The sequence below is a fragment of the Gordionus sp. m RMFG-2023 genome, chromosome 4 (assembly GCF_954871325.1).
Source record: "Gordionus sp. m RMFG-2023 chromosome 4, tfGorSpeb1-WG-v2, whole genome shotgun sequence".
In the NCBI taxonomy this organism is placed as follows: domain Eukaryota; kingdom Metazoa; phylum Nematomorpha; class Gordioida; order Chordodea; family Parachordodidae; genus Gordionus; species Gordionus sp. m RMFG-2023.
The window spans coordinates 316,871-344,068 of NC_088778.1; the positions used below are offsets into that span (position 1 = coordinate 316,871).

The 27,198-nt window shown below is 29.4% G+C and overlaps 1 protein-coding gene across 1 annotated transcript; it reads left to right on the forward strand.

The window, feature by feature from the left end:
• The first annotated feature begins 432 nt into the window (after positions 1-432).
• LOC135928946 (exportin-1-like) lies at positions 433-26,989 on the forward strand. The gene is made up of 25 exons (XM_065465402.1): positions 433-607; positions 647-821; positions 2,264-2,370; positions 2,456-2,571; positions 7,550-7,664; positions 8,941-9,060; positions 9,435-9,489; positions 9,841-10,029; positions 15,215-15,390; positions 15,927-16,142; positions 16,452-16,590; positions 16,835-16,938; positions 17,893-18,127; positions 19,968-20,047; positions 20,699-21,028; positions 21,406-21,510; positions 21,601-21,786; positions 23,683-23,794; positions 23,882-24,115; positions 24,323-24,496; positions 24,586-24,726; positions 24,952-25,138; positions 25,556-25,652; positions 25,948-26,050; positions 26,630-26,989. Exons 1-25 carry the CDS (start codon positions 497-499, stop codon positions 26,671-26,673), a joined length of 3,651 nt encoding a protein of 1,216 aa, XP_065321474.1. The 5' UTR covers positions 433-496; the 3' UTR covers positions 26,674-26,989.
• The last annotated feature ends 209 nt before the right edge of the window (positions 26,990-27,198 follow it).

Here is a 27,198-nt window from a genome sequence, read left to right on the forward strand (position 1 = left end):
GTTTTAATGAAGGAATTCAGACCCAACTTAGAATTTGAAAATGGGAGCTGTGAATCGAGAAAAAATATTAACAGAGGGCTTACCCCCCCCACCCCCCCCTTTCCCCTATCGTAATACACCCATAAAAATAACAATTATATATTTATGATGTAGCCATTAAATTCCAGCAATAATATCTTATTCAAAACGCACTATATATCTTTTATAGCCGTGACAATAGACCTATAGAACGTGTATTACTGTCCTTCATTTTGTTTGTAAAAAAAAATATGATTCAATGAAAAATTAAATATAAGGTCAAAATTTTATTAAAAGATATTCATTATTTATTTTATTGATTTTACAACTAACATTTTTATTTCGCTGAATAAAATATAAATCGAAATAAAGTTATTTCCAAATTCAATATAAAAATCAATTGATTGATGAGAAAAATTCCAGTTTAAACCAGTAATTCAATTTTAAAAGGCAAGAAATATTGATTTGGTACTAGAAAATGGCAATGGGATTAGAAAATGCTCAGAGGCTTCTAGATTTTGGACAAAAACTTGATATTAACTTGTTAGACCAGGTTATTACTTCTTTATATACAGGAGATCCCACTCAGGTATTAATTTTTTACCTTAAAAATGAACAATTTTGGTAGCAAAAGATGGCCCAAGAAATTTTAACACATTTGAAAGAACATCCTGATGCTTGGACGCGAGTTGATACAATATTAGAATTCTCAATAAATCAACAAACAAAATATTATGCACTTCAAATATTAGAAAATGCCATAAAGGTTAGGTGGAAAGCTTTACCACCTGCCCAATGTGATGGTAATAATAAATTATAAGCAATTTTTATTAATGTATTTTCAAATAAAAACAAAGGATTAATAATAAAATAGTTATATTAAATTTTTAGAGTTATCAATTTATGAATCAACAAGAAAAAATCTATTTTTATATTTATAATTAATTTAAATAATGTTTTAGGTGTTCATTAAAAAGGGGCATTTTAATTGATTCATTTAAATGAATCTAATAATTTACTATTTATAATGTATGAATTGGTTTGAATATTTCCTTTTTTTAAAATATAGCAAAAATTTATTATAAAAATGTAGTTTACATATTTTTTAATATTGTACACCTAATTTTAAACATATAATATAATCTGGTGATCAAATTATTAACGAAATTAATTTATATTTAGAATAGGAAATAAATTTTTAAGGCAATATAAGACATTCAATTTTTTAATAGCAAATTAGTTCCAACTAAGAAAAACCTTTCATAAGCAGTTGATGTATACCTTGTTAATCACACTAACTGTCAGATTAATAGGTTATTTATTGAAATAGCAAATGAACCATTTATTAAAAATCATATTAATTATTCAGAAAATTTTTATTATTCATTATTTGAATAAATTCAATGAATTTTTGATAAAATTTAATAAATGGAATTACATTATTTCAAAAGTTACTAGTTACAGTTAAATTTCAAACATACCTAGTTACATATTGCAACAATTTATAAATAATTTTTATAATTCATCATTAATCTTGAATGTGAACCCCTACAAAAAAAAGTGGTTTAGGTCCAAGTTCAAGGATAAAAAGTTTAAAGAAATATTAACTCAATATTAATAAGATAAATTTTTTTTCTTCCATTTACTAATTTTTTATAACTTCCATTAACTTTGTTTCAGATTTGGGTTAGCCACACTATACACTTAAATCACATTAATTTAATTTAGCCAAAGATTCTATAATACTGTATATAATGTAAATAATAAAGATTTAAAGTTTTTGAATGTTTTTATTTTAATTCATAAGCTTGTAATGAGAAGTAGGTTGTATTATAGTTTACATAGTCAAGATGACCTATCTAATTATTTTTAAAATGCTTTTGGCATGGTTTGTTTAATTTTTTTTTGCCTAAACCAACCAGCCTGCAATAATTTTGCGAATTTATAATTCAAACCCTTAATTTGTGGACCTCAGCTCACCCATTAAAATATATTGCCGCAATATGTCTTAAAATCTTTTTGCCCTCAGGTTTCAGATATGCCTTATCTATCTCTACCATACCATATATTAATTATAATATTAATACTATTATATATAAAAACTAATAATTTTAATTTTTGAAATATATATACCCTTATTCTGATAATGGTAAAAATAAATATTTTGCTAAAAAATTTATAAATTTCCAATCCCCTCGTATTATAATTTATAAAGCACTTTTTTTTATAATAAATTATATTATAGGTATCAAAAAGTATATAGTCAGCTTAATAATTAAATTATCGTCAAATGGCGAATCTTTGGAAAAGGAGAAAATTTATTTAGGAAAATTGAACATAATATTAGTTCAGGTTTATAAATTATTATTATTTAGTATATAATATGCAAAGAATTAATTGTTTATAATTATGCTTTTTTTTAAAAAAAAATATTTAGATTTTAAAAAAAGAATGGCCACATAATTGGCCCACTTTCATTGGTGAAATTGTTGGCTCAAGCAAAACAAAGGAATCCTTGTGCCAGAACAACATGGCTATTCTTAAATTATTAAGGTATATATATATATTGGATATTTAAATTGAATTATTTTTTTTTCGCAAAGATGCATTTATACTGCTGATATCTTAAATTTTTGCCCAACTCATACTAATTGTCAGATACCAAAAACAATTTATTTATTCTAACAAAATATATGTTTAAATAAACCCAAAATTACATTAAATTGACTTTTTCTACCATTATATAATAACTTATATTTTGTTTCATTAATTTTGATCAAAATGAATAGCTGGTGGATAATTTTTTTTTATACAGAGGAATAATAAATTAAATTATTAAAACAAAAAAACAATGAATAAATATTTTAATAAGTTTGGGTTTGTTTATCATATATATATATATATTGGTTTTTAGTAAATTTCCAGTACATTAATGACTTTGTCAACATTTTTGCAAGAAATATTACCCAAACCTGATTTTGCTTATGATGACAGACATGTTTTGACATGTATATTAGCATCTTGAGGCTTAGATGATATTATTTTTTTTTGGGCTAAAGTCTTGTTTTAGCCATTTTTAAAAAATTGGCTATTCAATATAATTACATTAATAATAAGAGTCTAGACTGGCAATTATTTATTAAAAGTACACGTACATTGAAGTCATCTGTAATCGATGTCAATTATTATTAGTAACTACCAATCACATTCAATCAATATACCTTTCAATGGGGGGCATTAAAAGTATGTAGTGTTGTTAAAACGCCGTGAGTCGTGATCTCGACCCAAAATTTGGGTCGTTTTTTTCGACTCAGACTTGAAGTTTGGTCGTTTTTTCGACTCAGACTTGAAGTTAATTTTTTAAGGCAAATATGTAAAAATATATTTTGCAAACATATTAAATTAAAATTTCATTGAAGATGTATCATAGGAAAGCATAATCATCATTTTTGAATATTTTAAAGGCAAATAGGTAAAAATATATTTTGTAAAATGTTAAATTAAAATTTCATTGAAGATGTATCATAGGAAAGTGACAATTGTCATAATCGTCATTTTTGAACCTTTTTGAATTTGAAGCAGATAGATAAAAATGTATAAAACATTGTCGTAAATTATAATATTTTTGAATAAAAAAGATTTTAATTTTTTTATGAATATTAAAGAAAATAAAAGTGTATAAAAAAAACCTTACGTTTCTTTGTGATTTTATAATTTGAATAAGGTATTTCTATATTTAGATCTTTGCCAGTTTGGATTGTCTGCACAAATAGTTCTTTTTATTTAGTTTTCTAATTTGTCATTTCTATTTCTGTTTTTTTTTAAATTTCGTCGTCATTTTTGACAAACATGTTAAATCAATAATCTTCTTTGTATTTTAGTGCAGAAGAACCCGAGAAAAAGATTAATGGTGGCAAACTATCTCATATAAATACCTATTTATTTTTGGAAAACTGATTTTATTTATAATTAGTATTTCAAAGCCTGTTTTTATAAGAGTCTCCGCTGTTTTTTCAATATAGTAGCGTCTAATTTAACCATATTTTTACAATACTTCCAAATTTTTTTTTATTTTCTTCAAAATATTCCAAAAAAATTATCAACATGGCTATTTTAATTTTAAGTTTTTCATCACTGAAAAATTGATTTAACATGTTTACAGTATATATTTCTATCCTCTCTGCTTCAATTAAATTGAAAAAAGTTCAAAAATGAGATTATGACAATTGTCACTTTCCTATGGTACATCTTCACTGAAATTTTATTTTAACATGTTTGCTACCCATTTGCCTAAAAAAAATTGAAAAAAGTTTAAAAATAACGATTATGACAATTGTCACTTTCCTATGGTGCATCTTCACTGAAATTTTATTTTAACATGTTTGCTACCCATTTGTCTAAAAAAAATTGAAAAAAGTTTAAAAATAACGATTATGACAATCGTCACCTTCCTATGGTACATCTTCACTGAAATTTTAATTTAACATGTTTGCTACCCATTTGTCTAAAAAAAATTGTAAAAAGTTTAAAAATGACGATTATGACAATCGTCACCTTCCTATGGTACATCTTCACTGAAATTTTATTTTAACATGTTTGCTACCCATTTGTCTAAAAAAATTGTAAAAAGTTTAAAAATGACGATTATGACAATCGTCACCTTCCTATGGTACATCTTCACTGAAATTTTATTTTAACATGTTTGCTACCCATTTGTCTAAAAAAAATTGTAAAAAGTTTAAAAATGACGATTATGACAATCGTCACCTTCCTATGGTACATCTTCACTGAAATTTTATTTTAACATGTTTGCTACCCATTTGTCTAAAAAAAATTGTAAAAAGTTTAAAAATGACGATTATGACAATCGTCACCTTCCTATGGTACATCTTCACTGAAATTTTAATTTAACATGTTTGCTACCCATTTGTCTAAAAAAAATTGTAAAAAGTTTAAAAATGACGATTATGACAATCGTCACCTTCCTATGGTACATCTTCACTGAAATTTTATTTTAACATGTTTGCTACCCATTTGTCTAAAAAAATTGTAAAAAGTTTAAAAATGACGATTATGACAATCGTCACCTTCCTATGGTACATCTTCACTGAAATTTTATTTTAACATGTTTGCTACCCATTTGTCTAAAAAAAATTGTAAAAAGTTTAAAAATGACGATTATGACAATCGTCACCTTCCTATGGTACATCTTCACTGAAATTTTAATTTAACATGTTTGCTACCCATTTGTCTAAAAAAATTGTAAAAAGTTTAAAAATGACGATTATGACAATCGTCACCTTCCTATGGTACATCTTCACTGAAATTTTATTTTAACATGTTTGCTACCCATTTGTCTAAAAAAAATTGTAAAAAGTTTAAAAATGACGATTATGACAATCGTCACCTTCCTATGGTACATCTTCACTGAAATTTTAATTTAATATGTTTGCAGAATATATTTTTTTAAACATTGGCCTAAAAAAAAACTTCAAGTCTGAGTCGAAAAAAACGACCCATATCTCGGGTCGAGATCGTTTTTTTCGGCTTGAACTCGGGTCGAGGTCGAAAAAAACGAAGGTCAGCTCTGTTCGGGCCGACTCGGCTAAGCCGATTAACAAAAGTATGCACACCTCGTGTAATCAAATATAAACATGAATCGAATGGTATCTTTTTGTATTCAGTTCAAATGATTGAATATACTTTGCACTATTAAGTTATTTAGCTTAGAAATTCTGGTCAACAAGATGAGTGGTTAGCCTTAAAAAAGTGGGAACCTGAGTTGTAGTTTAGAAATTCTGGTCAACAAAAGATGAGTGGTTAGCCTTAAAAAAGTGGGAACCTGAGTTGTGGTTTAGAAATTTGTCTTGAATTGATATTTTCTTTGCCAATTTTACCTGCAAATATGTTAGCATATGTATATATACGCACATTAAGACTTTTGGGAGTGCATTCATTTTATTGGATCTTTCGAGATGATTCATAAAGACCTTTAAATCTACAGTTTTAAAATCTGTATACTTACGAAAAGTTATAATTCCTGCATATTACTCCTTAGAATACATTGTCGATCTTATTTTCAATTTCAAAATCATATTACCTTAAATTCATATTATAAATGAACCATGATTTCAATTTTCCCATTTTTTTTCATATTAAAAATTTGAGATTTTCAACTAAGAAAGAAAGTCGGTAATATTTTATTTTGAATAACTTGTTACTTTGCAAAATTTTTAATTGCTAAAACTTTATAAGTTCCAGGAGACATCCATTATTTTATATCAGTTTTTAATATATATCTTTAAATTTGTCCTTCAGTCAGTGGAACATAAATGGGCCATTCCATGTAACATCTGTCACGATATGACCGACCCCTTTTTAAAAATTTTTAAAATTTTATAAAATTATTTAGATGGGTACAAAAATAAAATAATCCATATCCTTTATAGGTGCCAAAAATAGTGACTATCGATTCGGTAAAATCTTTAAAATGTTTATATTTTAAAGAATATTTATGGGTATTTCTATATAATATATGTATACCAAATCGATGACTTTTTCGCCCGACTTTTTAAATTTTTGATAAAATTTTGAGTACTGTGAGAATATCATTAGAAAACTTCGAACTAAAAATTTTATACTCTACCAAGTATTAATAGGTCAAAAGTGCCAAAAATGACCATTTTTCGCAAAATACGATTTTTTTAAAAAAAAATTGAGATAATTTAAAAAATAACGATACTAAAAAAAATACAAATTATATATTAATAGGTAACCTATTAAAGGCCTTTTTTATTAAATATTATGGATTTATTTTTTTACAAAATAATAATTTTCCGGCTTTTATTCAAGTTATAAATTTTGGAGCTGGAAGTTCCAGGTATATCGCTCGCTTTCCAAAATTCCTTGAATATAATATTTTATGATTTACTTATATTGTATCACAAGCTTTTGTAAAATACTACGGTCCGACTCGGGTTTTGTATTTGACTTCGCATCCTTGTTTTTATATACTAATAAAGACCATTTAAAATAAACGACCCAGGCTAAGGGTCGGTCCGCTGTAGGTCTCAGATAACAAAATTCCGTCAATATTTTCAATTTGAATTGTTCGATTCTATTTTATATATTATGAAGGAGATGATAATAAAACGGGAAAATTTACTATTCGTTTATTCGAATCGAATATCGGTTTCTTTTTTGAAATGGGCTTAAATGATGAGTTGTCTTATCGATGTTCATGGTCAGTTACAACTATTTAAACCAGACACCTGCAAAGATACCATTTGTACGGCCTGGCCTAGCCTGGCCCGGGTATCTTTAAAGAAATAAAAATCCGGCCCGGCTCGTGTACCCGAACCGGGTCGGTTTAGGGCCGGGCCTGCAGGTCTCTGCTTCAGAAATGTTGAGTGCCAGCCACGGGTATTGGCGCATCAGCGCATTTTGCAAAAATTAAAATATTATTCATATTTTATTTTACACTATGCTCAGTATACAATGGATTTTCTATTTTGTATAAACATGATCAAAGTGAGGAGGTGTTCGATTTTTCGTTAGGCCAGATGACCCAAAATAAGATTAAACATCTGAAGGATCAAATGTGCAAGGAGTTTATGCAAATATTCCAACTGTGCCAGTTTGTGTTGGTAAACATAAAAAAAATTAGAAATTTATTGTTGTTTATTTTCAAAATTCGATAATCCTTATAAATGATACTCGCATGTTTTCTCTATTACGAAATAAACATAAATAAATATAGTAATTAATTTATGGATTTTATTAAATCACCAATAGCATTTTATTGGTTTCTTGGAAAGTATTTTTTTTAAAAGCTCAAGTGTGGTGACAGGTCTACCCCAGTCTTTGACTTGCGCTTAGTCTAAGCTAGTGTTTAGTGAAGGTCAACGGTTCGGTCCTATCGGTCTTAAACCGGGATCGGACCGGGCCGATCTTTTTTTAAAAACCGTGGTCCGGACCGGTTTTTTATTTTTACGGTCCGGACCAGTCTTTTATTATTGTTTAAGTTTGCTTTACTATTCAATTAATTTAATTTTTTTGTATATTTTATTTTATGATATGTTTCTAGAGGAGTTATTTTAGATTTTGTTAATTTTTATTTTACAATATGAAAACCATAAGTTTGTCCAAGAAACATTTTACTTATAGTCCCAATAAAAAACATAGAGTATGCGTTCACTGCAGTACCAAATTTAATGTATCGTCAGCAATTAGTAACAAAATAATTGTTTATAATTTTTTAAGCAATAAATTATTCAAAATAAGCAGTAATATTATTAAAATATTTTGGTTATTATATAGTTCTATTTTTTCTCAAGAAACTGTCTGTATAATTTATTGTAAAAATTACTTAACCTTATTCTTAATAAAATAATTAGGCACCTTAAGCAGACATCTGATAAAACATAAAATATACACTTCTAATGATGAAAATGTCTCAAAAAACACAATCTACTCTTAATTTTAATATTCCCTCCACATGCACAAAATCATTTTCTTCAATACCATTGGATAAATTTTATTGTTTATATAATACTCTTATATTTAATAAAATTATAAAACAAATCAAATTAGGTTAAAAAAATATGTTTTTTATTTAGGACCACGGTCTGGATCGATCTTTTTCTTAAGGACCGTGGTCCAGTCCGGACCAAAGACCGGACCGTGACCTTCACTACTAGTGTTGTTAATAAGCCCGATACGGGTCGATTTTATAAAACCGCCCAATTAAGATGACAACCAAAACAACATTATGTAAGCCTAAAAATTTTGCTAATAGATGGCAGAAATGCTAGGACATCTATTTTCCAACATTCTAAGCATGAATTTGATTGTTTATTTTGAACATATATGTATGTAAGATGAATATCTACAACAAAACTATCTTTTCATATAATTTATAAGGATAATTCTGAAAATGCTCCCTTAGTTTTAGCCACCTTGGAGACCCTGCTAAGATTCCTGAGCTGGATTCCACTGGGATACATATTTGAAACCAAATTGATTACCACCTTAATAGCCAGGGTATTTTAAATTATTCTCTCAATTCTCTAAAGAAAAAATTTGAGTGAAGTTTGTATTTTTTTTTAAAATCCCATGCTGTATGTTAAAATTTTTTAAATATATTTATGTGTTTCTTACTTCTATAAATCGAGGTAATTTAATATTTATTAACGAATTAGATAGGTGTATGCTTGTAATATCGTTACTTTAAGGACCCAAAACTATCTTACATTTTTGAAATAAAATTATATAATTTGTTCTTAGCACATTCACACATATATTAATCGTAATAACTTTAAACTTCAATTTTTGACTATATAAGCTGTAGTGAATAAGATCGCAACATGTATATTCTCATATCAAATAATATATTCCATTATTATTGACGCGTATAGTTTCTCACGGTGCCCTTGTTCAGAAACGTTACATTGCAATGTTTGACAGAAATAGGTAAAAACACACTTGATAATAATTTCAGCTTAAATGAATTACGTCGAAATTTATTTAATTAAATTTGCCAGGAAAAGTAATTATCTTTGTAATAAGGTATTATATAAAATAAAATTTTATTCTTTCTTATTATTTGATTTCTGATAATATTTTTGATGGACTCTACCCCCTGTACAAATACATAATTTTTACCCCATTGATAACATTATAATGGTTGCCCTGTTAGCTTGTTCGTAATATATGACCTTTTAACTAGCCAATTAAAATTAAATAATATTTATCCCATTATAGGATTCTAGCAACATATATATTTTTAAAACAAAATGTTGCGAAAAAAAAAATTACAAACAGCTGGCCTAAGAACTCCCCAATACGATGAGCAATTCGCCAACTTGTACATGTTGACCATGTCTAAACTTCAAACCCTGATACCACTCACCACGACCGATTTGGCTCAAGCTTATGCCAAGGGAACAGACCACGAACAAAATTTCATCCAGAATCTGAGCCTTTTCCTCTCCACCTTTTTCAAAGAACACGGTGAGTATGCGCACTTTGGAAGTCAGCTGTAGTCGAGAGCCATATTTTTTACATTTCGTCTTAATTTCTTTTAATGGGCGGACTTCAATTTTTTACGCATTTTTTTAGTGGCACTTTAATGAATGATTGTCAATCATCATCAGTCTTGACTAATATTAATGTCACTGTTTGGCTTTGGGATGAAATCATGCACACACAATATTTGGTTTACTTGAAGGATTTAGGGTCTTTCCTTGTCAAATTAAGCACCCATCAGCTGACCCTTTCATTTTCGATAAAAAATTTGTAAGCACGTTTTGTATATATTCTAGCAATACCTTAAGCAAAATTTTAGCTCATTAGCAATTATATTAATATTTTATCAAAATATTGGTCATCTTGTGTCCAGTTAAATAATTATAAATTAATATTTCAGAGCCTTTTTTTCTATTATTTATTTGTTATTTTTCTTATAATTTCTTCAATAATTAACTAATTAGCACAGCTGGATAATTATTTTTAAAAAAAATATCACAAATAATGTATGCAAAACGTATATATGTCGCTTTATATTAACATTTCAAACATGGCTTTTTTATACCTTTTAAAATCATTTCAAGGCAATAAAATAGATTTTACGAATAATATTTTGCATATTGAATATTAATTTTTTTAGTAAAAAAATAAATTTTTCGATGTACATGATATTTCCCATTGATCAATATCTTAATAAGATTTTAACGATAGAAAAAGCCTATTATTGACCCCATACCTTTTTTTTTTATCCATTATTAGCGATATAATTTTATTTAAATATCGAAATTGATAAGGGTTGGGCCGAAAATCTTGATTTTCTTGCACATTTGACATGGAATTGCCCTTTATCATTAATTGGTAGCCATATTTATTTATTGTAGACCGATGTGTTGATTCTAAAATCAATAGCAATAGCAGAGTTCAGACATTCTTATTGACCTTATTGAATTCCTTTTATTTCCATCTACCAATCAAAATAGGGTAACTTAATTTATAAGTTTAAATTTACAAAGCCAGCTGATAAATATGCCGTCAATTATTTGACTGCATTTATGTCTTATGCAAAATTGAATATCACTATGAGATAGTTTAAACGTCCATCCTTAATTAAAAAAAAATTGTATCCTTAAACCCAAAAATTTTAAATTTAAGAATTTAATACCCTCTTTCTATTGGAGGGCAGTTTTTAAATTGTAACCAATGAAAAAAGAGGGAAAAAATAATAAACAAAAAGTTTGATTTAAACAAAGAACTAATGTTAACTATATGAAAAAAAGCGAAACTAAATTCTAATATAAAAATAAACTCAGAAAGAAAAACTGGCGTTGGAGTTGACATGTATTTTGATACAGTGTCAGGCTGAATTTGTCCGAAACTCCCGTTGATTAATTGTCCTGTTACCACATAATCATTGGTGAGCTGGAGATGGGCAAGGAGCAATTCCCATTCTCTCCCATTTGGATCGACTATGTTCCCAATACACAAAAGATAATTGTGTATTGGTTTTGGAACTACCATAACGGATGGTAGTATATTTTCTAATTTCTTTGATTTGAAATCCGGATCATTACCTTGCGCGAACATAATATTATATATTCGCCTCCAGAGTTGAATTATACAGTAGTAATTCCACATCGCTGGACTGATAGATCTACCGAAATAAGAGTTGATCCTTAACATCTTATTGTAGCATGATTCGGTCAGATGTAAGATGTAAGATAAGCCATTCATATGTAGAATTCTGGCTTCTTCATGCTCACCGGGATCACGTTTAGAATCCGATGACATGGACGAAGATTTGTTGTGAAAGGTATCACTATGGTCAGAAATGGACAGCTTATGGAGTGCATTCTGAGGGCGCCTAGAAGAGTCCTTCCTCTTTGGAAATTTCCCTTTGGAAAAGGGTTTGGCCTTGACTTCTTCATACTCGTACGCCGATGGTCCCATGGCATAATCATTTTGATTATTGTAGTGCGATGATTCACTCCTTTCATTTCGCCAAGTCAAAGAAACCTTGGGAACGTATCCACATTGATTTCTTTGATCTGGATAAAAAAACATATTTTTTAGTGGTAGACTCATATTCCAAATGGATAGAATATGCAGAAGTACATGGATATACCACAAAAATTGTTGTTAAAAAATTAAGAGAATTATATGCTCGGTTCGGTTTTCCCGACACGATAGTGTCTGACGGGGGTCCCGCCTTTGTCAGTGAAGATTTTAAACAGTTTTGTGTTGAGTCACAGACAAAACACATTCTAGCTCCACCATATCATCCCAGCTCGAATGGACAAGCTGAGAGGATGGTAGCCATTGTTAAAAATTGGATCAAAAAGGCTGGAACCCATAAAGAGGAGGCTTACATGTCTCAATTATATTACTTCAATTCTCGTAATCGAGAGGGGGTTACGCCTGTCGAGTTATTTTTAGGTAGGCGAACACGGGGTCCTTTGGATTTCTTAAAACCGAAGAAGAAAAGTATTACCTCAATGGAAGTAAAATTAGGGGTACGGTTTGCCGTGGGACAAAAGGTTTGGGTACAATCGGGCAACCAAATGGGAAAGGGGTCGGGTCATATTGAACCGGGGTTCGAAATTAAGTGAAATTTTGTTAATAATAGGGGTGACCGTGATTCGTCATCACGACCATGTAAGATTGGGATAAATAAGAAGCGTCTCATTTTTGGGTTCATATCGGTTCGGGTTTCGAATACGTGGTCATATTCGTAATAATTCAATCGGCTCAGGTTTGGGGGTCAGTTTGATTAAAATTATAGCTCAATTTTGACAGGTTCATTAAAAGTTTTTCTTTTTACCATTTTAATGATATTGGAAAGTTTTTTTTTTCTTGCATTGGTGGCGTTAAGGAATGTTCTTGAATCAGTATAATTTTTTTTTGTAAATATGCTTATAAAATGGAAAGTTTTTGTTTTTAAATGTTATTAAAAAGATGTTCGTGATGGAATAGACAAGTTGTGTTTTTGTCTTTTATTAAATGAATAGAAAGTTTTTTTTTTAATGTAATGAAAAGATGTTTTCGTGATTGAATAGACAAGTTTTTTTTTTTTAAATGTAATGAAAAGATGTTTTCGTAATTGAATAGACAAGTTTTGTTTATATCTTCTATGAGATTAATAGAAAGTTTTTTTTTAAAGGGTATTCAAATAGCTGGTGATATTAATGTTGGTCAACTTAAACATTTGGTAAGAAGATGGTTGATGTATTAAACATTTTTCTCCCAGTTCTATGTTGCAAAAATTTTTCCTTACTTATTTTTAAAAGTAGTAATGAATAATATTAATTTTGGGGGATTCGCGTGAGTGAGTTAGAGTGTTCTGTTATTTGTTTCACTCAACGCTCACACCAAGGGATAGTGTAATAATATTATTGAGAAAATTGAAGCACATGGGAGAAATAGGTTTTGTTTTTGTTATAATGTATCCACCGCAAATAGTATACATTAATACATCAGACCATAACTTTTTTTTTGTAAAATATATTATAAGTTTTTTTTTTTAAATAACATATGTGAGTGAGTTAGAGTGTTCTGTTGTTTGTTTCACTCAACGCTCACACCAAGGGATAGTGTAATAATATTATTGAGAAAATTGAAGCACATGGGAGAAATAGGTTTTGTTTTTGTTATAATGTATGCACCGCAAATAGTATACATTAATACATCAGACCATAACTTTTTTTTTGTAAAATATATTATAAGTTTTTTTTTTTAAATAACATCAGACCATAACTTTTTTTTTGTAAAATATATTATAAGTTTTTGTTTTTAAATATATTATAATAAATTTTTTCATATAGTTTTTTTTTTATAATAATTTAGATCTCTATTCATAAAAATTTTGGTTAAAATTTTTAAGTAAAGTTTTTTTTTAAAGTTTGTTTCTCCTTCGTGTCCAGTTGATTATCGAAGCAATGCTCATGACTTATCGTTTACTCCACCACTCCACCTTTCAAAGCAATTACAACCACCCGATTACGATGTATAACGTCAATGTAGATAAATAGAGATCCAATCCCTTTACGATATGGTTACGTCATTCATGGAGCTACAGTCCTCTATGTGGCCACTTTTCACATCTTGCCAGAAACAGGCTTTTTGAAACATTCGTCTTATAATAATAACGTCTTCGTTATCCCAAAACTCCACAAAGGAATACCACAGTACCACCAATGATGAATTTAGGCAATGAACATCCTTTATTACGAATGGATATCGCAGACAAAGAAAGATCGAAGTGGAAAACGAAGCAGATGATTTGACAAAGATTTTATTATCACCGACAAAACAAAATAATGTTGATGTTTAAAATAATATTAATGACAATTCCGAAATTTGATGCTTTAGGAAATATATATTGTCCCTTTCGAGTGTGGTGTTTCCCGTAGTTATATTCACTATCACAATGGATCATTCACATTGAAATTAGCTATTTTTTTGAAATATTTAAGGTAATCATGATATTATTAAATTAACCAAATAAAATCGAAGGACTTTATAAAATTTTATAAATCTGTTATAGCAATTTAATTGATCATGCAACACCGTTATATATCGACCATTTTTTTGTTCCAAAGTATATATACCGTGACAATTTTATTTTAAAATATATATTTTTTTTTGTTTATTTGTGTGTTTATAGGCGTTCCACAGCCCATAAAGGGGTGGCATGTCGTAAATGATACATTTTCTAATATAATGTCAATCAATTTATATATATATATTAGTTTTATCAATTGTATATAATTAAAGAAATGTCAGTCATTTTTTTATTAATATTTTGTTGATTTTTTTTGACAAAGAATCACTTTTAATTTTTCATGATTTTTTTAATTATAATAAAACTTTTGAATTTTTACTTACTGTGACTTAATAAAAATATAGATCCAAGTTTCAGTTCTGTGTTCCCTTTACTTTATAATTCTGAATTTAGCTTTTTAATTCAGTAGTTTTTCTTTCGGAGTTTATTTTTATATTAGAATTTAGTCTTACTTTTTTTTCGTATAGTTAACATTAAGTTTTTTTTTTTAAATCAAACTTTGTTATTTTTGATATTGCAGGCAAATCAGTTATGTATTTTTTTTTTAATTCTGTGCACAAATCGATTTACAATTGTTGATTATGTACAGTTATTTTTTGACAAAATTATAAGGAACTCTCATGGAAACCAAGGCATTCCAAGAAGATGGCACTAAACCTCTCATGGAGTTAAAACTACCCGACACTATAATCACCAGCGATGACCCCTCTAAAATGGGTAACGGTATAGACGGTGATATGGGCGACCACACGAATGCTGTTGGGGGTTACGCCGAGGCTCTAAAACAAGTCATTGATTTAACTTATCCAAATGAAGCATTGTTTTAAAATATATTTTTCTAAACTTCCATAATAAAGTAGATTTCGAGAATCCCTACAAAACCCGAGCTTTAGAAATTTCTATAAACATTTGACATTTTATAAGGCGGCACTTATATTTTTTTGCCAGTAACAAAATGATATGGTTATAATTGTGTACATCTCGTGATTGGCACAAGATTGGCTCCTCATTTATAATGGTTGACCATCTTGGAATGTTTATAAAACTTTAGAATATGTTAAAGGGGGGGTTAGTATCGGCAATTGAGATGGTTTTGGGCACTTGTTTGTTCGTCTTTCCAATTTCAAACAAATTTCCATTGGCCGATTCTAACACCTATTAATAACTTTTTTTAAGATGGAGATGTTAATACAGAATAATTAACCGCCGATCTAGTGGCCAATTTCGAGGTGCAAGGCATTTATAACCAGATAATTTTAATAACCGCTGCCATGCAAATTTTGATCAATAATATAATTATCATTCGCAATAAAATGTTATTCAGGGCCATTACTATCTCCTCTTGATATCTCGCGTAGAAGAAATCGAGATTTTCAAGATTTGTCTCGAGTACTGGAATCACCTGGCTTCCTCTCTTTACCGCGAAAAGCCCGTTTCCTCCTATATTTTCAACTGTGCCAGCACTGACAATAGTTCCGGGGGAACCAATCTATCGGAGATACCCCAAAGATGGAGGCTTTACAGGGGAATCTTGACCAAAGTCAGTCACCCTTTAATATATATACTAGGAGATAATACCCAAGACAAAAAATTCTAATATATGAATTTCAAAGATTTTGTGGTTTATTATTTTTTTGGACCAGTTTTTTGTATTTAATGTTCGAATTTTTTTAATATATGTAAAAATTAATATTTAAATCTAGCTAGCATAGATCAGACAGGCTCTGCCATATCAGACGGTCTGGATTGGTTAATCCTGTATTTAATCACCTACATCAAGATAATCGTTTTATGTGGACAGTCTTAAAAAATATATATATATATCTATTTTATATATATATATATATAGTTACGAGTCATAATAGTGAGCAGGATGGCTAGACCCGAAGAAGTATTGGTCGTCGAAAATGATCAGGGCGAGGTAGTCAGAGAATTCATGAAGGATACCGATGCCATCAACCTTTACAAGAATATGAGGGAGACATTGGGTAAATTTTTTTTTTATCATGCATCCTTCATTTGGAGTATACAGGCCTGGCCTGGGTTCAGAGGCCGTGCTGTATTTTAGTTTCTTAAATTGTACCCAGGTTGGTCCGTATATTTTTTTTTCGTATTAAATGTGTGAATTATCTTTTTAAACGTGAAGGGTTTCTTTAAAGTCTTAACAGATACATTTCAAAAGTATATTCTTATAAGTTATTTATATTTATAAATATTACGAAATTTATATAGTTTATTTGACTCATTTGGATTACGCGGACACCGAAAAAATAATGTTGGATAAATTGGAGAAGCAAGTTACCGGGGCTGAATGGTCTTGGAAAAATTTGAACGCTGTAAGAAATTGACAACGAAATGCTCTTTTTTTATTTTAAAAACAACTGTAAATTATGGTATTGCAATGGGGAAAAAATTCAATGGTTAAAAACAGCTTTTTGTAACCTTTAGCTCTCTTTTAATTGGTTAGTACTTCCCTTCTTCTTAACCAATGATATTGATACTACTTTAGACAGACTAATATTCATTAAAATGCATTTGAAAGTTTGCATACATCGCCATTGAAAGGCATTTAAACGAAATTTGAAAGGCGTTTAATCAATAGAGCTGTTATTCAATATCACGTGCTTACAGCCTATGACATTGACTACAGCTGACTTCAATGCTTGTAAACTTTTAATAATTGAAATGTCTAAGTTAGTATTATAGTCATTTCCCCTAACTATAGAAAGTTTGTAATACAAATTGATCGACAAGGAAAATAAACTTTAGGTTATTTATTTTTATAATTTAATATTTTTGCTTTAGATGACGTTATATATATTTAAAATAAATTCAATGTGAAATCTGAATATAAAATTGATAGCTCATGTTTCTCAATGAGATTGTTATAAGGCATGATGAAGTTTTAACTTATTTTTTTACAAAAATAAGAAAAAAACTATTTGGCTCCATCTGGATTGGCTAATTGTTGACTAACATCTCTACTAGATCGTAGTTCCCAAAAATATCGTTTGATACAAAATCAGATATTCTCGTTCCTGTCAATAAGGGTAGCTAGGGTGATATGATTTTATAGCCCGAATCATAAGAGATTTTGGGGCACATCAAAAAGAGAGGGAGATGCCTACATTCTTCATTTTCCCAAGAACGGAAGAAGAGGGATTAAAGCTTAGGATGGGCAACAATGAATAAAATACGAAAGAACATTAGATAGGTGGGGTGAGGGGATGGGGGCGGATTTAGTTTTGTTGTTGGTTTACTTTTTATTATCTTAAAAAAATTATTTATAGCTCTGTTGGGCCATAGGTTCTATAAGTGGCGCCATGTGCGAAGATGACGAGAAACGATTTCTCGTAACCGTGATTAAGGATCTGCTTTACCTTTGTGAACAGAAGAGGGGCAAGGATAACAAGGCCATCGTGGCCTCGGATATAATGTACGTGGTTGGTCAGTACCCGCGTTTCCTCAAGGCCCATTGGAAGTTCCTCAAAACGGTCGTTAATAAGCTCTTCGAGTTTATGCACGGTAAAATATGTTGCCATTTTTAATCATTTTTTATAGAAGTTTAGAAAAAGACGTATTACTTTTTAAGTCTATCTGTATGTAGATACATTTAAAAAGTAGTAACCTTTCATACATATCAGAATATGGAAGATGGACCTACCGTTCTTATATTTTATACAGTTTAAACCATCCAAAATGAATCGTGCAATGTTTTACAGAATGTAATATTAAATCATTTGCGCTCGACTTTTAGAACCGATTCAGGAATTAAAGGCAAATTTTTGATTAAATTTTAACTAATGATATAAAAGATGTTCAATTTTATTATCTGGTTTTTTTTATTACCATAATATTAAATCCCATCCTTAGAGTGCTTGTTAGATCTCAGTTAAAATCAGGGTTTGGCGTTTGATCGGTCAAATACGATTTGGTCAATTGACTTGACTGGTCAATTCAGTTAAATGTTTTTATCACAGCATTTACTTTATTAGGTATATATATATATATATGCGATTACAAATATACAAAATATATTCATAAATAAATGCATATTTTTAAATTTGGTAATATTTTGATTCATTCTTGAAATGCTGTATGGGTTTTACACTTACTTATGACAAGAGTCCTGGTTGATTAAGGTTTTAATTGATTTGGGTTATTTGTATGAATATTACCCCAGATGGACCAATTTCTTCTGAAGAAGCTGGAAAGGTTATAAAGATATATGATTCTTCCCTTAAAGGTCAACGTGGCTGAAGCTCCCCCCCCCCCCACCACCAGTTCGATTCCCAAATCTGATTAACGATTATGGATTCTTCCATACACATATTTTCTTTATATCGGCTTGATTTTCATCATTCTTGCATAATATTGGTTCTTTTTATCATATCACAAGCTTCATCGAATTCATTATTTGTGAGATGTTATTCTTGATATAGGTGATCTAACAAGTAAGCTGCATTAAAAATATTAGGTTTGGCACAATTGAATAATATGTTGTTTTAAAAGATCATCTTATTATTTTTTTTACTTAGTACAAATTAAGATATGACCAGCTATTTCTCTTTCGGGTATCGCAAACAGTTTCTTCGACGACGGACCCTTCTAGGCTCTCTTGCAAATTTGTAATTGTTGCGTACACTAATTAGTGGAGAAACCCATCTCATTAAACTAATCCTAACTTAAAGTAGATAATATGGCATTTTGGTTTCTGTAGGCAGGAAACTACTTGCACTTATGTATATACTTTTAGACTATTTTTTTAAAAAAATAATATAATGTGAATTGAATAATTGCTGTTACATGATCCTGAAGAAAATGATTGTAATGCTCGCGGTGGCACCTATTTGGATTTTAATATTCTCTAAGCAGCTTTTGTTCTGTTGCATGGCGATTCCTGGATACCTAAGAACATAATACGGAAACCAGCGTCATTACCATAAACATTATAAGGCTCTTATTCTAGGTATTGCCCTACTCATCTTAAACAATAGAGTGGTGGGACATGTAATATCAGCAACCTTCGCTTCACAAGCTTTTATCTAGGAAAGTTTAGTTCCCACCAATACTCATGAATAGGGGTAAGTTATAAATTGGGCATATCCTTTTTTATAAAAAAACTCTTATAGATACATTTCAGGTGATATATGAAACGGTAATGATAATATTTGACCAGTCAAGTTATACTCCCTATCATTTGCCCTTATTTGACTGGTCAATTGACCAGCTCCGGACCTGGTTATGATAATATAGTAGATGCCCTAAAATTTAGCGTCAACGTGAGGCTTTTTAAAGTTAAGGCGGCAAAGTATAATTATTTCTAACATTTAATTTTTGCACATTTTACCCAATAACATAATAGAAACGCACGAGGGAGTGCAAGATATGGCGTGTGACACGTTTATCAAGATAGCGCACAAGTGCAGGAGACATTTTATTCTGGTATAGTATATTTGAATCATCAATAATTACAAAATTCTATTTTATTTTTTTTTCTCTTTTCTAAATTTTCAAAATATGTATGTATGTATTATATTTTGGGATAAAATCCATCTTCGAATTCCTTTGCCTTTGCATATGGTCACTAATTCCTTTTTCACCATTTCTCGGTCCACTAGGCGGTCAACACCGCTAATTCTGTAGCGATTTGCAATTTTTTTTTTTAAATTTAAATATAGGTATTACCTTTTGTTATCGATATCGATTCAAAAATTTTTCATGAATATATAAGAAATATTCCCAATTTTTTAGCTATTTAGAATGGAAACCAAGCGTAAAACTATCGAATAAACATAATTGACTTTTTAGCTGACCAATAATGAATAATTCGTCTCTTGACTGTGATCAGGATTGATAAATCGTTTTATTTTGACCGACTCCCAAAGTACTAAACCCCAAGCAAATATTTTACGTTGGTTGCGCCTCAAGATGTGCTGATTTTTTTTACAGCTTATGATTGGCTGAGTTGATTTTTGTAACACTAATTAATATTTGTTATTGAGGCGAAAAAATTATTTTACTATACCACCAACTCTTTTAAAATGTTCCTTCTTTCATATTATCTTGTCATTCATTTAAAATATGTTATCATAGATTCAACCAGGAGAAATTCAGCCCTTCGTGGAAGAAATCCTATCTAACACGAGTCACATAATATGCGACCTATCCTCCCAGCAAGTCCACACTTTTTACGAAGCTGTGGGCATGATGATATCGGCAGCCTCCTCCCTTCCCAACAGCCTTCTCAACGTAAACCCGTTTGGTAGTCAGCACACTGGGGCGGGTTTGAACCTGAACAGCCCGGCTAGTAACGGGATAGGCTCTCTCGGGAGCCCAGTCAGCAACAACCAGGAAGCCCTTATACAGAAATATATGGTACTTCCCAATCAGGCTTGGGACGAGATCGTTGAAGAGGCTTCTAAGGTTTTTATTTATGGATTCTTGTATATTTGAGTTCTGACATACAGATTTTTTTAACTAATTGCTAATTTTTCTGGCTTTTGAATAAGGAGCCTGCTTGATTCCACCCACTCGATAATTAGGCGGGTTTTTTTAACCAGAGTATACAAATAATATTTAGTTATTGTAATCTAATGAGGTACTCATAAAAATTTATTCATTTGTGGTTTGATTAAAAAAATCAAGCTTTCATGAGATATTAATCATTTTTAATATGTTTATTCTTTTTGTTAAGGATGTTGTTTTATTCGCCCCAAAAAGATTTTTTTTTTTGAATTTATATAAATATAATATATTTGTAAAATTTAAAAAAAAAACAAATTAAATAATGATCCTCCAAGAATGTCGAAATATTGAAAGATCCGAACATTGTAAAACAACTAGGGAACATCCTTAAAACTAACATCAAGGCCTGCAAGTCTCTGGAACACGCCTACGTTTCCCAAGTAAATTAAATGGATTTATTAGATATTTCCTTCCTTCTCCAATAAAAAAATAACTCACAATTTATTTAAAATCTATTTTTTTTCCCTCAGCTCGCTAAAATATATCTCGACATGTTGAATCTGTATCAAGTCATGAACAACAACATTTTGCAAGCCTTCACGGCCAACGGGCCACTCGTGAATAAGCAACCCCTGGTTCAGGGTATGAGGGCTATCAAGAAGGATATATTGAGGCTCATTTCTGCTTGGATAGGAGTCGCCAGTGATCCCAAACTCGTAAGTGTTTTCTAAAAATATCATTTTAAAAACTTCTCATAATTTTACAGGAGCCCTAAATAAAGATTTTATTAAAAATAACAGAAACATCAGATAATTAGAATAGAGCACTGCTCCACATATTTTTCACCTATCCGATATTATTGGTTTAAACCCGATCCGATATTTATATTGATTTTTCACGACCTCCCTTTGAACCTAATTAAGAAATCAATATTTTTTATGCAAAAAATCATTATGCATTTAATTTGATTTTTTTCATTTCTACAATAATTCAAAAAAAATTATATTTTATAATAGATAAAATAAATATATTTAATAATATATTGGATTTTTTTAAATAAAATATTTCCATAATTCAGATACCATATTTAAAAAAGTTATCTTATTTAAAGTATAAATAATAAAATTGGCGTTATTATTTTCAAAATATTTAAAATAAATAAAACTTTGGGTGTTCCTTTCTATTTTTATATAAAAAAAAAACTTTTAAAATACCGTAAATCTATATTAAAAAATGAATAAAATTTATGGGGTGTTGTTGCATTTTCATTGTTCGAATTATTTAGAAAATATTATTAATGTAAAATAAAATAACAAAATATAGAAAAGTAAAAAGATCGGATCGGTTTTTACAGGTATCGGCCTGATCCGATATTAAATATTGGTGCCGATCTGATATTTAATATCGGCACATCCCTATTAGAATATAAGCAAATTATTGTAATATCTTACAAAAATTGAGTGGTTTAACTTAAAATATTGCTTTTTTATGCTCATTTACACTAGTGAGTAATTTTTCAAACCCGGTCCGAAATTTTTTTTAAAAAAGTTTTGCCAGTCCGGCCTGAACCCGAAATTTATTGTAAAAAATTTATCGAATTTATTTAAATATAGAAATTAATTTTTATAATCACTTAAAATAAAAGACATGTGTTAATATAGCATTTAGTTTCAATAAATTAAATAAAATTTTTTTTATTTTACATAAAAAATTCAGTATAAAATTGATAAATTTAGATATATTTAATAAAATTTCCAAGGTCCGACACTTTGCAGATCTCTAATTGACACTGCATTTGCCACTTGCGATTAATTTTTTTACCTTGTGATTATGCTTTTATAATTGGAAAAATAAATACAAAATTATGTTATATTTTTTTTAAAATAATTTGCATTTTTTTATACCTAATTTTAATATAGCTTTATATATGTAAGATAAATGAAAATTTAATATTTTTGAAAAAAAAGTTATTTAACATTTTAAAAAAGGATTCGAGTTTGGGTTAAGTTGCAATATGTCACTAAAAAGACTGTAATAATGTGAGATGCATTGATACAATTAGTCAATATCGGCAATAAAACTATATTGGCGTATCTGACATTAGGGCTCAGGCAAAAAAAACATATTTTTTTTGAAATATATTATAAATGTAAGAAAAATTTGTGAATATTTAAAAAAAAAAGTATTGTATTTGTTTCATATCTTGCTGTATGTTAATTGGGCATTTAAAAAAATAATTTTTTAGGTATTTGTAACGGATTTGTTTTTATAAACGAATCTTGAGCCGATATTCAGAGACCAACAGGTCCTGCCCTAAACCCGGGCTGGGCCTGAAAAATTTTTGAAAAAGATATCCAGGCCGGGCCCTATATTTTAAAATCAAATATTTGAAATCGCTATTTTTTAGCTGTAAGAATCAAAATAAATAAAATATATTTAAAAAAAAATTTAAATTCGGATCGGGCCGGAAAAAATTTAAAAAAAAAACACGAGCCGGGCCGGAAAAAATTTTTGAAAAAAAAAATCCGGGTTGTACAAATAATTAATTTTTTTTTAATTTGTGGAGAAGCTGATTAAGCGTATAATTTGCATTGTATTATTATTTTTTTTAGATTTTAGAAAACTTCGTATCCCCATTACTCGAAGCTATGCTGCCTTCATACAGCACTGATCCCTCGGAGGTTAGAGAACCAGAGGTCTTGTCAAGTGTTACAACTGTTTTGGGTAAGTTTTTTTTACATTCAGTTTCTTTATATATTAAAATTTGTTTCCAAACATTAAAATTAATTTATCGAATTTTTTTAAATTTAGCCAAACTAGGTGGGCCTACCGGTTATAGTCCAGGCTCGACGACTGGCCCACTTAGCCCCGTTCTATCAACCATCCTGCCCGCCGTGATTGGGGCCGTATTTGAACCTACGCTCTCGATGATAAGCGGGAATTTCACTGACTGGCCCGAGCATAGAACTAACTTTTACGAGCTCCTGAAAGTCGTGGTTCAACAGTTGCTACCCCCAGGACCCGACCCAAGCTCTTTAACTAATGGTATAAGATATATTGATGTTGATTTATAAGCTTTTTAGAATGTTCTCGGTTAAATTACTTTAAAAGATGGCAAGGCTTGATATGTAGTACTTTAGAAGTTCAAAGTAATTGAAAGGCTGCTTTATTATCATTCTTATGGTATTTAGGATCTCTATCTATATTCACTTTACATAATGTATATGAAATACTTTTTATTTAATTTATAAGGATCCCCTTCTCCCAATAAGCCGTTTCCCCCTGTAGATGGACAAACGGAAATGGAGTACAAAGCCGTTTTATCTTTCGATCTAACCCAACCAGCAGGCGGACCTAGATTCAAATTGATTTTCGATTCCATTGTTTGGGGCATTAAGCATACTATGAGAAACGTGGCCGAGATAAGTAAGATACATTTTTTTTACCTATATATATATATTCACTATAAGTGACATAACGAAATCTTTTAAATTATTCACCTAATCCCTCTACAGGCCTCGATATACTCATGAGCTTGCTCAAAAATATAGAAAGTCGATCCGAATCTAGGGTGGCTCAATGCTTTTACCAGAACTTCTACACCACCATCCTAGAACATTTGTTTGCCGTGGTTTCAGATACCTCACTTACAGCCGGTAAGTCATTATATTATTTCCTCTGTTTTGTACTTTTTCGTGGTTAAATCAATTTTATATTTTTATTCCTAAAAGAGCTAAATAATTATATAAACATTCCAGAAAAGTTAGATAATTTGGTTTTTTTTATAGAATACAGAGGGCATTTCAAAATATTAATGCAGGGAAGTGTATACGCGCTTTTTAAAAATAGATTTTTTTTTAAATATAAAAATACTTTTTTAGATCTCCCGGCTCAATCGGCCATATTAGCCCATATTTTCGGCTTACTGGAGAAAGGAAAAATATCAGTGAATCTCGATCCGACCCTAGTTACCTCTCCTGTTGGAACGGATTACGCCCAATCTAACATCGAATACGTACGACGGTTCGTTTACAAGCTCCTTCAGACCGCTTTCCCCCATCTTAACGAGTTTACAATTCAAAATAAATATTTACTTCACTTGAACAGTGCAATGATATAACTCCAAAATTTTGTCTCTCGAAATGGAAAGCTTTGTAACCCACGAATGTGTAAGATGGGCTTTATTTATTCCCCCACTTTTAAAGGGCTCAATCTCACTCACTATACATTTTATGCTAAGTTTTGATACTTAAAATCCTAATAAAATTACACGAAATGTAAAGCCTAGGTCAAAATATATAAGAACTTTGCTTTGTGATGATAATTATTCCGAAATATTATATGGGTGTAATTGTAGCCCATACCCCCATTTCATCTTTTCAACTCGAGGGGTAATTATAAATAAATCTGATCCCCCTTAAATCAAAAAACATATTGAATATTACCATTTGAAATGTAATGTATTCGATATTTATTTAAATACAGTGCCCAGCTTAACGTTACTATCCAGGGATTTTTGAGTTTGAACCATGACCTTGCGGCCTTCAAAGAACACTTGCGCGATTTTTTGATTCAAATAAGGGTACGTTTTGTGTACACAATTTATAATTATTTTAAATACGTATCGTATCTACGACTTTAAGGTGTTCATCAGGAACGGTTTACTCGTTATTTTGTCGGCCAAATCAATCCACGGCTGACCACTTTTTTTGAAATTTTTTGGCTGTCCTTTTACTTAAATGGACTTTTTGGACGAATCCTTTTTTTTTAACTATATCTTAGCACTATAATCCTAATCTTATAAGTAAAAGATGAAATTTGTCTTTCTCAAAATACAAATTATCGTTTTTTTTTAAAAAAAAATAAATATTTAACAGGAATATTCTGGTAGCGACGATAGTGATTTGTATCTGAGTGAAAAGGAGGCCTCCATTAAAAAGGCTCAAATGGAGAAACTGGCCCAGATTTCCGTTATCCCTGGTAAAATAATAAATTAATTCTGAAATATTATTAAATTATTGTTTTAAAAATGAAAAATTGCCTGTTTTCTTAATTCTTACAAAATCTTGCCAGATTTTTCGATCTTTACACTTATGTCTCTAGTTTATATTTTTTTGGATTTGTCTTTGATATTTAACAATATTACATATTGCATTTTACTTTTTAATTATTTCAAACTTAAAGTTTATTATTTCAAAAATGTAAAATTATAATTGTTTCTATTTTTATTGAAATTTGTACAATCATTAGTATGTATATAAACTTAACTTGTTAAAAATATATGATTTTAATTTTCAACTCGGTTGCTTCCTGAGATATGGCCACTTTTAAAAATTCCAAAATACACTCCATTTCATTTTTATATATTTTTAGAAAATATTTATCTAAAATCATTATTATATGACTCTATTATAGCCATTTAAGGAATTTAATTCCGACTATATTTCGAAATAATTCCCATGATCGAAAAAGTTATTGTGAGTATCAGCCTCAATTTTTAACTCAATCAAATCTTTCTCCGTGAAATGAATAAAATATACAAATACTTTATTTTATTAGGTATGTTGAAACCCAGTGAGATGAACGAAGAAATGCAACAATGATAGGAAAGGGAAAAATAGTCGGCTCATATTATATTGAGGAATTTTTTTGTTAAATTTTATTTTTTAAAACCATGGATGGATCTCTTTAATAAAACAAAAAATTTTAATCGTTAAATGATGTTAAATAGTTTTTTTTACCCTTATAATTTTATTACTAATATTAATCTGTTAACTTATTATTCTTCTTGTCAGTTTCAACAATCACTCCTTTTATTTTAAATTTAGAATTTTTAAATATATATTTTTTTTTATATAAAAATTATAATTATTTATCTTGTTGTGCAACTAAAATTTATCCCCAATATTTAATTTTTTTTGATGTTTTTGATGACATGTATTTTTCTAACCTAATTTTTATGACTAAAAATTTTGTAAGAAAATAAATATACATTTATGAATTGCTAATTTTTGGTGATTTGTTTTTTTTTTGTGGAAGAAAAATTTAAATCACCAAAAAGGCATAAAAATGATAAAATTCATTTTTTTTATGCCACTTACATGAAAATTATCCATATATTTTTACTC